Source organism: Mesoplodon densirostris, chromosome 4, assembly GCF_025265405.1.
Source record: "Mesoplodon densirostris isolate mMesDen1 chromosome 4, mMesDen1 primary haplotype, whole genome shotgun sequence".
In the NCBI taxonomy this organism is placed as follows: domain Eukaryota; kingdom Metazoa; phylum Chordata; class Mammalia; order Artiodactyla; family Ziphiidae; genus Mesoplodon; species Mesoplodon densirostris.
In genome coordinates, this window is record NC_082664.1 from 99,264,374 (window position 1) to 99,278,252 (window position 13,879).

At 36.7% G+C, this 13,879-nt stretch overlaps 1 protein-coding gene across 16 annotated transcripts in view; it reads right to left on the minus strand.

The window, feature by feature from the left end:
- LOC132488552 (ankyrin repeat domain-containing protein 26-like) overlaps positions 1-13,879 on the minus strand; it is a 95,302-nt gene that overhangs the window by 16,128 nt on the left and 65,295 nt on the right. For 10 of the 16 annotated variants that reach the window (XM_060096851.1, XM_060096862.1, XM_060096861.1 and 7 more), the window contains 6 exons: positions 12,411-13,367; positions 10,863-11,015; positions 7,708-7,778; positions 7,273-7,366; positions 3,009-3,115; positions 1,308-1,449 (listed from right to left, as the gene is read on the minus strand). In XM_060096851.1, the coding sequence (XP_059952834.1) occupies positions 1,308-1,449; positions 3,009-3,115; positions 7,273-7,366; positions 7,708-7,778; positions 10,863-11,015; positions 12,411-13,367 (1,524 nt within the window). Of the gene's footprint in view, positions 1-1,307; positions 1,450-3,008; positions 3,116-7,272; positions 7,367-7,707; positions 7,779-10,862; positions 11,016-12,410; positions 13,368-13,879 lie in introns of those variants that run through there. The other 6 variants (XM_060096854.1, XM_060096857.1, XM_060096855.1 and 3 more) reach the window with 4 other exon arrangements.

Genomic DNA, 13,879 nt, shown 5'->3' on the forward strand with positions numbered 1-13,879 from the left:
AAGACAAAAATCGACTAACTGAACTTCATCAATATTAAAGACTTCCGTGTTTTGAAGGACACCATCAAGAAGGGGAAAGGGCAAGGTCCTGAGTGAGAGAAAATACTTGAAAATCCTATATCCAATCGAAGACTTGTATCTAGGATACAAAAAGAACTCTTACAATTCAATAATAAAAAGACAATCCAACTTAAAAATGGGCAAAAAGTTGAATAGACAGTTCTTCAAAGAAGATACACAGATAGACAATAAGCACATGAAAAGTGCCTCAACCTTATTAGTCAACAGCGAAACGCAAATCAAAACCACAATGAGATGCCACTTCACACCTACTAGGATGGCTATAATCAGAAAGACGGGTAATGACAAGTGTTGGCGGGCATGTAGAGAAACTGGAATGCTTACACACTTTGGATAAAAATGTAAAATGGTGCAGCCACTCTGGAAAACAGTACGGCAGTTCCTCAAAAGTTTAAACAGGGTTACCATATGATACAGCAATTCCATTCATAAGTATATTCCAAAAAGAAAGGAAAAAAATATGTTCACACCGAAACCTGGACATGAATGTTCATAGCAGCATTATTAACAATAGCCAAAAAAGTGGAAACCACCCAAAGGTCTATCAACTGATGAATGGATAAATAAATGTGGTATGTCCATACAAATGAATATTATTCAGCAATAAAAAGAAATAAAGTATTGAACCACGCTACAAAACAGATGTGCCTTAAAAATATTATGCTGAATGAAAGAAGGCAGTCACAAATTACCCCATATTCTGTGATTCCACTGACATGAAATATCCAAAATAGGCAAATCTATAGAAACAGGGAGTACAGTCGTGGTATTAGGGCTGGGAATAGGAGGAAGGGAAAACTGGCACAGGGTGATGGCTAAAAAGTATAGGGTTTCTTTTTAGGGTGATGAAAATGGTCTAAAATTGATTGTGGTGATAACTGTATAACTCTTTGAATATACTAAAAGTCACTGAATTGTACAGTTTAAATGAGTGGACTTCATGGTATGTTCATTATATTTCAATAAAGCTGTCACCAAAAAATAATGGATGCTTTGGGGTAATGGTGTGCTGCTCAGCTTCAGATCCCTAGCCATGGTTCAAGACACAAACAGTCAACAGTGTGCCCTTTTTATGGAAAAAATATATAGGAAAAAGCTGTCTTTTTTACTGGTATCAAGTCTAAAAAATTAAGAGACAAATCTATGTTTCACTGCTCAAAGCATGGAGTGATTTATATTTCCCCCAATTAAGTGGCTTTTTGGTCCCAAAACTGATTAAAAATTACCTTATGTTTTAGCATGTTAATCTGAATATCCATTTCACTTTGACTGGTTTTTAAATCTCCATGGAAACTAAGCTCTCCATTTTCATATTCATTTAACTTCCTTCTTGCCATTTTTAAGAGTTTCTTAAGTCTGTAGAAATGTCTAGAATGAATAAGTCAAGTTCTTTAAGAGTAGATAATTAATAACTATTTAAACAGATATATGTTCTATCATATAAAATAAACTCTATAAATTATAATCCTTTCTCATCTGTTCTAATCTAATATGGTTTGAAAGCATAATAACTAACTTATAATCTTAGGTAAATAATATGAAGAAAAATTTTATGACACATGCTAAGTAAAGAGTTAATATAGTATGTGTATACATATATTATACGGTTCTTATAAGGAAGCTGTTATTAGTATCCATTTTTAGTATGTTAATATGAAATACTAACTTATTATTAAATACTAGTTATAAACCAGACATCAGTATCCAAGCTGAAGAAGAAGAGCATATCATATATGAATGTTTTGAAAAGACACAAAAAGACATTTTGGTACCTACTGACCACAGCCTCTACAAGAAGCAAAGAAATAACACACAAAAAATCATCGACACTCACTCACTCAAAATAGAAAAAGAAACAAGAACAATCTTTGGAGTCTGAGCTGATGGAGAAGAAAACCAGGCTGAGCTTCATAAAAAAGGAAATCAGCAGAGAGAGAATGTGTACCAGTCTCTTCAAGCTGTTTTAAGAGATCTAGAAATCTTGCCCAGCACAATGTTAACAAAATGCCAAGCAATGTAGAGAAAATTAAATGAGAGAAAAATACTAATGAGAATCAGGGAAGAACCATAAGTACAATACCAAAATCCACAGATGCTCAAGTCCTCCTAAGCACATACTCCTGTATACTTTAAATCATCTCTAGATCACTTATAATACCTAATACAAGGTAAGTGCTATGTAAATAGTTATAAATACAATGTAAATAAATTCTATGGAAATAGTTGCCACCTGAGGCCAATCCAAGTTTTGCTTTTGGGAACTCTCTGGAATTTTTTTCCCCCTGAATACCTTCAATCTGAGGTTGGTTGAATCTGTGGATGCTGAGGGCAAATTGTGCTCAGCAAATAACCAGAAAGGAAGCCATGTGGAGGCATCACAGACATTGGGAAACACTCTATTTTTTTTTTTTTATAATCTGAGTGGTCAAAACATGAACATTAATTTTATTATTCTTTAAGTCATACATATGTTTTTGTACGTATATTTTAGAACTAAACTTTTAGAGCAGAAAGAAAACATAAGCAAAATCAAGATAGTTTTTGATGTTGTTAAACAGTGACACAAATAGGTTTTTAGATATTAAAATACTTGAACGCTGAAGGCAGGATTACCCAAAAAGAGCAAAGATATCTTGCAGACATAAAAATTCAAGGTAGATGATGAAGAGCAGAGTGACATTACTATATGCAAGGCACACTATTGTTATTGTTTTAGAAATCATTAAAGAGGAACTGTAATACTGGGGCACTCAAAACAGTTTCAGATTGTGCTGTGAGTTTCTAAAGTAAACTTTTAAATAGGATGGATGATTTGTTTCAGTATGAATATACACATATAAAATGAATTTGTATCTAAGGTTTTAATAAAACAAAATTATAGTTAAATCAATTAATTGTTGAAATTATCAGAAATATTAAAATCTTACCCAGCAATCTCTTTTTCTAATTCAGTATTTTTCTTCATTACTCGATCCAAACTATATTCCAGAGACTGTTTTAGCTCAATATATTTCTTTAATTGCTCCTTTTCATCCTCAAAAAAAATTAATTAGTTTTTAAAACCTAGAGACTTACTCTTCTTTCTTAAAAATATTACTTCTCATGAGTTCATGAGTAATATACGCTTATAGTGAAACACAGTTTATAAACCTGATGCCAATAAGGACAGATTTCAAAAATAATGACTTTTCTTGAAACAGCTTATATTGATTTTTCATTTTCATCATTTCATCATTTTTCTAGAATTTAAATTGCCAAAATTTATTTGTTAAAAACAGATGTTTTGGGACTTCCCTGGTGGCATGGTGGATAAGACTCCATGCTCCCAATGCAGGGGGCCTGGGTTCAATCCTTAGTCAGAGAACTAGATCCCACATGCAGGCCGCAACTAAGAGGTTGCATGCCACAACTAAGGAGCACACCTGCTGCAACTGGGGAGCCCGCCTGCTGCAACCAAGACTTGGAGCAACCAAATAATAATAATAATAATAAATTAATAAGTAAATAAATAACACAGAGGTTTTTACACGTTAATGAAATTTTTTTAAAGAGTGGTTATATTTACGTTTTAGTTTCTAAAGATGCCCTAGAAACATTTTCATCAATGGTTTAAGATATTCCAGGTTTTGTTAAATCACATCTTACTAATATAATCTTTGAAAAATTCCCACACAAGATAAAGCCTTTCATTCTCTGTAAGCATTCTTCCATAGGTTACAATTTCTCCATTTCTATTAACCATTCTTCTCTTTAAATAAAGTTTAAGTCTTCTGTACACTAAATAAAAATGTAACTTCAGGCTTCTCTGGTGGCGCAGTGTTTGAGAGTCTGCCTGCTGATGCAAGGGACACGGGTTCGTGCCCCAGTACGGGAAGATCCCACATGCCTTGGAGTGGCTGGGCCCGTGAGCCATGGCCGCTGAGCCTGCGCGACCGGAGCCTGTGCTCCGCAACGGGAGAGGCCGCAACAGTGAGAGGCCCACGTACCGCATAAAAAAAAAAATGTAACTTCTTCTTGATTCTTGTAGCTTTTTCTCTCATCCTTTTTCTCCCTCACTCCCGCTACTGGACTCTTACATTCTTTTTTTAAATTAATTAATTAAATTTATTTATTTATTTTTGGCTGTGTTGGGTCTTTGTTGCTGCGTGCGGGCTTTCTCTACTTGTGGTGAGCAGGGGCTACTCTTCGTTGTGGTGCGTGGGCTTCTCATTGCAGTGACTTCTCTTGTTGCAGAGCATGAGCTCTAGGCACATGGGCTCAGTAGTTGTGCCTTGCGGGCTCTAGAGCGCAGGATCAGTAGTTGTGGCGCACAGGCTTAGTTGCTCTGCGGCATGTGGGATCTTCCCGGACCAAGGCTCGAACCCGTGTCCCCTGCATTGGCAGGTGGATTCTTAACCACTGCGCTACTAGGGAAGCCCGGGACTCTTACATTCTTTAACGCATGGTCTCATCCATAATTCATCTTTCATCACTTATTCTCTTCTTTTACACTAAATTGACTTTCAATCTTGTAACTCCACTAAAAGTTTTGAGGGTCATCAAGAACCGTTTCTTCTTCAGTCCTTACCCTGCTTCACTTCTCAGCAGCAACCGCGAACATGACCACACTCTGCCTCTGCTCCTCTGAGCCCACCTCAGTCTGAATGACAGTAACCCTTGATGTTCAGTCCTTGACCCTTTCTAATCCTCTTTCTAAATTCTCTCAGGGCTCCTTACATCTCAAGGCTTCGTACCAGATTCCCTAACCTACCTTTGCAGCCTTGACCCCTTTGCTGAGATCACCTGTACTTTTCTCTCCCCCTTCTTGCTCCTCATAGACAACATCCTCAGCCACACTCATGAGCCATTACTCAGTGTGGATTATCCTTGTACAGAGCTATTCTTGGACACTTTACGTTTATTCTTATTGGTGTTACTTTGAGTGTAGTGTTATTTTCTAATCTTGGGGGGCACCCTCACCCTTAGGATGTTGACCAGCATACTTTGTCTTTATTTTCTTTTACAATGTGAAAGTTTTTCACAAGGATCAGATTATCAATTATTTGCCCTTGTTTTCTTCTTCTTTTTTTTTTTTTTTTTTGGCTGCATTGGATCTGCGTTGCTGCGTGTGGGCTTTTTCTAGTTGAGGTGAGTGGGGGCTTCTCTTCACTGTGGTGCGTGGGCTTCTCACTGCAGTGGCTTCTCTTGTTGCAGAGCACAGGCTCTAGGAACGTGGGCTGCAGTAGTTGCAGCACATGGGCTCAGTAGTTGTGGCTCGCAGGCTCTAGAGTGCAGGCTCAGTAGTTGTGGTGCATGGGCTTAGTGGCTCCCCGGCATGTGGGATCTTCCCGGACCAGGGATCAAACCCATGTCCAATGCATTGGCAGGCGGATTCCTAACCACTGCACCAGGGAAGTCCCTGCCCTTGTTTTCTTTTGAATGATTTCCTACTCCATAGAGACCTGACCTTATGGAAGTCTTCTGACACTCCTTTCAGGTGAATACTCAACTATATTGTTTGGAGTCTTGAGTCAGCTAGAGCTCTCTCTTCTTCCCAGCCCAGATTCTTCATCTCAACACTGTGTTGACCATATATCTTAACTCAGGTTGGCTCTGGCCTGGGGATTCCTGAGATGAGAACTTTAGGAGAAGCCAGGGCTACTGACTGAGTTGGTGAAAAGCTCTCTCATTAAATTTTTGATTTGTGTAGACCTTAAAGTGGCCAATAATTCTATGTCATAATCCTAACTCATTTCTATAGGAATCTACAGAAAATCCCTCATTATTTTTTTTAATACGCTTACTCAGTGTGGGGTATCCTTACAAAATTTTCAATTTCTGATACCCGAATAGATGTGTTTGACAATGTAAGGGGACATCTGGCACTCTCATTCACATGAGACTCCTTTTGTCAACATATTGTGTTGTCACTCGTATGAAAAGTATGCTAATACAATGTGACTAATGCATATCAAGTCTAGAAAAAATAATTTTCAATGTTTCTTTGAACACAAGAAGGGCCAGTCAATAGAATGTTCTAGTCCCCCTGATAGGTATATCTGTATAATGACACTGCATGAATCTAACTATTGTGATGGAAAGAAACGAGTTGATAGGCGCATCTACCTCATCCCTCCAACTTAGGGTTCACAATAGAATCTTCTGATTTTTAAATCATAGGTAGCTTCCCTACAAAGGAGAGTATAAACGGCAGGAGAATTCCCTTCTGCTTGGTAAATAAATACATAGCTTTCACTATACATTGATAAATTGGAATCCTGGATTACACATCAGTCTTTTCTGAGACTGGCTGTTACACCTTTGAAAGGCTGATTAACTCAAGTGTCTGGGAGAAAAATTGTTCCTGAACTTGCCATGCTAGGAGCACCTGTTACTATGTAAGGCCCTGATTGAGCAGCCATTTCTGCTTTTTCACTGGCATCTCTTTTCTTTTTTTAAAGAAAAAAGGGGGACTTCCCTGGAGGTCCAGTGGTTAAGACTTTGCCTTCCAATGCAGGAAGTTTGATCCCTGGTCAGGGAGTTAAGATCCCACATGCCTCCTGGCCAAAAAACCAAAACATAAAACAGAAGCAGTATTGTATCAAATTCAATTAAGACTTGAAGAATGGTCCACATCAAAAAAATCTTTAAAAAATAAAGTACAATAAAATCCAAGAAAGGAAAAAATACATTCCTTTCAGAAAAATGCTTGCATAGTGACCTAGTATTCCTTCTTGATAAAGAAAATGAACTACAACATTAAAAGTAATTCATTCTCAAAATAGCACTGGAGGGTTTAGATTACAAGGGAAGTTCAGAATTCTAGATCAAATCATTACTCAATTTTCTGGACTGAAACAGATATTTGTGTACCACTGTTCATAGCAGCATTGTTAACAATAGCCAGATGGTGGAAAAATCACAGTGTTCACTGACAGATGAATGAATAAACAAAATGTGGTATATATAAAATATTGCTTTTGGACTGTCACCATCTTTTTAATTAAAGTCTTACTATAAAAATCAGTTTTATTATTTCAGTCAACTTCCTCTATAAAGAGGAATTATGCTACCAGTAGCAAGTAGTATCAATATAAAAATAAACTCTTTTATCAATGAGACTTTTCATATTGTCCAAAATATTCTTATATATTACTAGTAAAAAAATTAAAATTCCTTTTCAGCATGACAGAAATTAAGAGATTGACTTACTGAACTTGTACTTAACAGGTTTTTCTGAAGCTCTTCAATTTTATCCGCTTGCTTTTTGACTGTAGGTTTTAACTTGGCATTTTCAATTTCAAGCCTAAAATGCATATTTTTAAATAATTACTCTCACATATAGATTTTAAAATACCACACATTTTCTGAACAAACACCTGCAGGTTCAATTACATACATTCTTAGAATTTTGAAAAGTAGATGATTTGGCAATTGTGCCGTTTTCTAGTTGTGTTCTGTGGATAATGTGAAAAATTTAGAAATAATGGAGAAAAATTATGCATTTCAAAATAGCTCAAAGCTGAAATGTTTACCCAGCTTTACAATGATGTATTTATTGTCATAACTGATATAATTCTCATACTATACTGCTTATCTGCTCTATACTTATACTTAAGTTATTTTCTATGCTGCTTTAAATTGTACTTTTGGATGTGATCCTGCGTCTTCTCAGCACATCTCATGGCCTCTGTACATCGATCCTGTGCTTCTTGCAACTAAAAGGAAAAAATTTTTTTTTAAATTACTGATAATCTAGCAAATCCGCCATCATCTGTTTTTATGTCTTTCATCTGCATATTGTTTATGGCTACTTTCCTGCTGCAACAGCAGAGTTGAGTTGCTACAACAGACACCTTGTGAACCACAAAGCCTAAAATATTTACTATCTGGCCCTTTACAAGTTACTGACTTCTCGTACTAAACCACAACATCATTCATGCTTTAAATTATATTTTATCAAATAAATACACAAATTTATAAATTGGCCAAATGGGGAAAGACATTTATATTTTTTACTCCACGCTCTATACCAACTATAATTTTAAATATCCACATATGTGAATGACCACAGCTCTTTCAGTGATTATGAACGTTCACACTACAGACTACTGTTGGTGACAACCAGATGCTTCAGGGACTAGTGTGAGAGGTAGTATCTACACAGGAGCCAGAATGCGTGGGTCTGAGTCCCAATTCCACCACTTATTTGCTGTATGTCCTTGAGCAAATTACTTAAATTTTCTGTGTCTCAGTTTCTCCAGCCGTAAAATGAAGATAATAATAGCACTTGGGCCTCCCTGGTGGCGCAAGTGGTTGAGAGTCCGCCTGCCGATGCAGGGGATACGGGTTCGTGCCCCGGTCTGGGAGGATCCCATATGCCGCGGAGCGGCTGGGCCCGTGAGCCATGGCCGCTGAGCCTGCGCGTCCGGAGCCTGCGCGTCCGGAGCCTGTGCTCCGCAACGGGGGAGGCCACAACAGTGAGAGGCCCGCATACCGCAAAAAAAAAAAAATAATAATAGCACTGACCTCACTGGGATGTCGGGAAGATTAATTTGGGGTGGGGTGTACATAACGTATTTAGAAAAGTACGTGGCACATAGTAAATGCTAAGTGTTTACAATCAGAATTATTACTATTGCTGTATTTTATGTTCTAAACAATTTGATATTTTAGGCAGATGGCATGCCAACAGAAGTGGTCTCCTGTAAAAGTCACACTGAAATCATTCTCCATACCATTGAAATTGGCAGTAAACAGGGAGCATGAGGACCAGAATGTATGTGCCCAGTACTTCAAAAACTTTCACTGATTCCACTAGTCCTTTTTTCCACTTATAATAATTTATAACTTACTTCCTCTCTGTACTACTCAGTGGGCAGTGATCATGGACTAATATGCAAATAGCACCTCCTGGATTGAGTGGTACATAACTTACATGACCATCAGAGGAAGGGTTAAGTCACTGGCATGGAAATATCACCCTACTGCTAAATCAAAGTTCTGAATCAATTCACTCCCAGCAACTGGTTATGTCTAGAAAACACTCGGATGAGAAAATTAAGGTTATGTGGTATGGATATTGGAGAAGCTATCCACAGAGCTTTACAGTTGGTGAAATGCTATCAATGTGAAAATCCCCAGTTCTGGCTGCATAATGAAGGGAGGCAAATTTAGATTTTTTTTTCCAGAGTGAGGGGAAAAAAAAAAGAGCATTTAATTGAACAATTCTCCTCTATTAGATTAAGAGCTTTTAATTGTATATTTAATTGCTTAAAATACATTTTAATAAAAGATTATATCAATATCTCCAAGAAAAAGTTATTGGTATGGTATAAAGTACTTAATTGTATCCTAGCAACTGTTAAGCTAAAATATTTTCAATTTATGCAAGACAGGTGCCGTGCATATCAATAAATATTCCCTGTTAGACAAATTTATACTTAGACGCGATTCTCTCTCATGAAAAAACATTAAAACAGTGTAAAATTAAGGGCTAAAGCGTTCTTCACAGACTAGATGACAGGGTCAGTGAGAGCTAGGACAGTCAGAGAGAGAGCTTCATGGAGAAGACTGGGGGCCAGGTCTGAATAAATGGAGGATTAGGCAGGAGGAAAAGAAACTGTAAAGACAGAAAGGACAGCATGAGTAAAGGCCAAGAAAAGGTGAAATCAGCCAATTAACTCAGAGGATAAAACCCAACAGCAGGGAGATAAAAATTATGTCCACACAGTAACTTGTAAATGACTGTTCACAGCAGCATTATTAACAGCCCAAAGGTGGAAATAACCCAAAGGCCCATCAACTGATGAATGGATGAACGGCTTAGCCACATAACGTGCTGTTCGACAATATACAGAAATGGAAGTACTGATATGCGCTATAACATGGATGAACCTCGAAAATGTTACGTCAAATGAGAAAAGCTAATCACAAAGGACCACATACTGTGTCATTCCATTTATATGAAATACCCAGAATAGGCACATCTACAGAGGCAGAGATTAGACTGGTGGTTGCTGGGGCTGAGGGAGATGGGGGCCATGGGTGATGGCTAAGGGATGCAGGGTTTTCCTTTGGGGGTGATGGAGATGCTCTATAATTGATGCCAAGTGCATGACTCTCTGAATATACAAGGAGAGATTGAACTACACATTTTAAATGGGTGAATTATATGATATGTGAATTATCTCAATAGCTTTTTTAAAAATACAATGGCAGGATGTAGATAATTTTCTTAATTTTCTATTTTGGGTGTACATACTATACACGATCTGAGTATCTCTACGCTTTTACAATATATCTAAAATGAAAAGAAAATGAAGGCAGTGCCTAACTTCAACTGGTTTGTATAATGACCTTTCTGCACAAGTTATTCTGAAATCCATGAAATAAATATACACAGATACTATATCCATTCACGAAAGTGAAGATGAAACATGACAATTTTATGGAACATTCCATTAAACATTATCCTCTGATTTTATCTGGCTTGCTTCATCATGGTAGTAGAGATATCACTAAAAAATACTGTTTAATAGAAAAAAAAAAGTCTCTCAACTTCTGTGAGGAATCACACACAATTCTCAACTTTCCTAAGGGTAAATATTGTAAGAAAAAATATATAATGCAAATGGCAGGATGAAAGTCAGAGTTTAAGAAACAAGTGCATTATAAAGACAACAAAATTATAATAAATTTACTTGTAACGAAAATACAAAAGAAAGCCATCCATGAAAATGAGTGTCCTAAAACACTTTATCCTATACATTAAGTATTGACACGTTAAATTTCATACATACCTGACTTGTGACTTGATGTAATTTTTTCTTTAAATCCTGTGCCTCATCTTCTAAATTAGTACGATAACGTGACGTGGCCTCCAGTGAAGCCTCTGACATAGATTGCTTTATTAGGGTATCAGCCAGTTCTTGTTGAAGTTGTCTCACAAGTGCCTAATAAGATACTCTGTCACTGATTTTATAAATTACCTTATTATTAAGTTATGTTAATAATAGATAACTCCAACCTATGTACTTTGAAAACTATCACCAGAGACATCAATTTGTCTCCTTCTTCTTGTATGTGCACCTTCCTGCTCACTGAATTTGGTTTAAGACACAGAAGGTGTTACCCTCCGGCCTTATCGCTATTAAGTTACTTAGACAATGGATTCAGTCCCACTATCCACTCCCCGCCCTTCCCGATCAATTTGCTGAGCTTGAGGACCTCCTCAAGTCTCAGAAAGAAATGGGTGTGTAGGTGGGACGAGTGGTGGGAACATCTTCCCTCTTCTCTACTGGAGGTTTCCATTAACTTCAGAGATCCTCACATATTCAATGCAGTGCTCAATAGATTCCTATCTCAGAATTAAAATGAGGTCATTCCCATTTTAATTCCTAGAATTAAAATGAGACCTTCAGGGCCTCCCTCTGCCTCCTGATAGCAGCCCCTATGACCCTGTCCCCCACCCTATTCCTGCTACTCATGAATCTGCCACCCCTCACTAGTCTGAAAATGGGAGTCCAATGCCAAATTAATAAGTCACAGAGAGCTACAATTCTCTTTGTATTGGACAGATTTATATCCAAATGATAGTAACTGAGCCTTAAAATGAGAATTATGAGCAAATTATTTGTAAAAATGTACCAAGTAAATTATAAATAGAAGTGGGAAGATTAAATCAAGTATAGTTTTGCTAAAGCTCACTACTTTAATCCCAAATTATGATTTAATGAAAAGTAGATGCCTTTAATGAGCTGAGAGGTCATAAGAATACATGGTTTGAGGCTGAACTATTTCTCAAATTAATTCAAATTGACATGAATAAAAATAAAATTATATCAACTAAGAAGTTATGACAAGCTACTGAAGGAAAAGTACTATGAGATATGGCATCGACACATCAGTTCATTTGGGAAATCTGGAATTGACTGTCAAGGTAATACACACAACTGAACCTTAATTTCAAAATAATTCATTTTAGATCTGAGCGTTTCATTTATCTGCTTCATCATGATACTAAAATGTGGTGACATAAAGATTAAAATTATTAGCTTAGCAGTAGAAGAGTAAATTACTAATACCTGTCTATACCCATTAACAATTTATAACTTAATCTCTTAAAATTTCATAGGTGACACAATGTCTCTACTCAAAGTAAAGCACCTCTCAGGTCTAATTCTTTATTTGCTGGATACAAGGTATGCTTTTAGGCTGATTTACAGTCTATAGATTTATAGTCTATATATTATTTCTATTCAACTAGATTCAACATTTAGCCATAATCAAAATCACTTTGAATTTTCTTTCAGGAAGTCTGAGAATTACTTCTCTTCTTGGATACTTACTTCTCTTTCTGTTTTCTCATTTTCATACTGATACATTCTCTCTTTTAAATGATTACATTCATTGATTAACTCCTTGTTCCTTTCCTCCAGCATCAGACCTTGTTTTTCACTTTCAGCTTGAAGTTTTTTCACAATCTCCTGAAACTGGTCTTGGATGTTAATTACTGTCTTCTCTCTACTGTCAGCTTTGTTTTGCGCATCATCCAGTTGCTGTCTGAGCAATATGTTTTCACTCTGGAGTTGAGATAATCTCTCTTCTAAGGATTCCTGCTTTCCAATGTATTTATTCACTTTGCCTTGTTCGCTTAGATACATGTGTTCAAGTTCCTTCTTTTGACACTGTGCTTGGCTTAGGTCTCTCTGTACACATTCTAACACCAAAGTCTTTTCTCTGAGAGCATCCCTCGTGTGATGGAGCTTGGTTTTTAGGCTACTGAATTTACTTTCAGCTTTAGAAAGTTGCTGGGAAAGCATCTCATTGTTATCTTTCAGGTTAGACACATCAAAATTCATTTTGTCCTGCAAGCATAAGCACTCATCTCTTGGTCTCTGGAAGGCAAGTTCCAGGTCTCTTTTTGATGTCTGACTTTGATGGTGATCATGTATGGCAGCAGACAGTCTAGAACGGTAGGATTCCACTTCTGCTTCCAGTCTTTCTTTGCTTTGTTTTTCATTCTCCAGCTTAGAGTTTAGCATTGTATTCTCAGCTGTCAGAACATTAAGCTGTCCAGTATATTGGAATATTGTCTTTGTTAATGTTTCCTCATTCAGTTTTATTGTCTTTTGAAGATCATCATTCTTTTCTTTTACAATTTCAATGTCCTCAACATATTTCTTTTCCTTTTCCTGGTTCTGACATTTTATTGTGTCGATTTCCAGTCTTAGCATGGCAACTTCATCCTGCAACATGTGGTTTTTATGTAACAGATCTTTTTCTTTTTCAGGGCTATCGGACACCTAAGTGAAATAAAGGAGATTTTTAGCTAGTACGCAATAAATTGACATTTCACGATTTCCTCTGAAAGACTAACCTATATGTTGATACAATGAAAAGGCTGCAATAAGTGGATATCCAACTGGAAAAAATAGGGTTGGATACAAACCTCAGACTTCTTACAAGCAGAAATCTTCAAAAGTTCAAAAATTTAATTGAAGAAAATGAATCTATGAAAGTAAAAAACAAACCACAGGAGAATTTTTAAGAAGCTCAGAATTGGAAAGGCCTTTCTCTAAATTATAACAAACCCAGAAGGCTTAAAATAAAAGATTAATAAATCTGACTATACTTAAAAATTGCATCTGATGTGATATATTTATACAGTGGAATACTACTCTGCCATAAAAACAGAATGAAATAATGCCATTTGCAGCAACATGGATGGATCTAAAGACTATCATTCTGAGCGAAGTAAGCCAGACAGAAAGACAAATATCATATGATATCGCTTATACATGGAATCTAAAAAAAT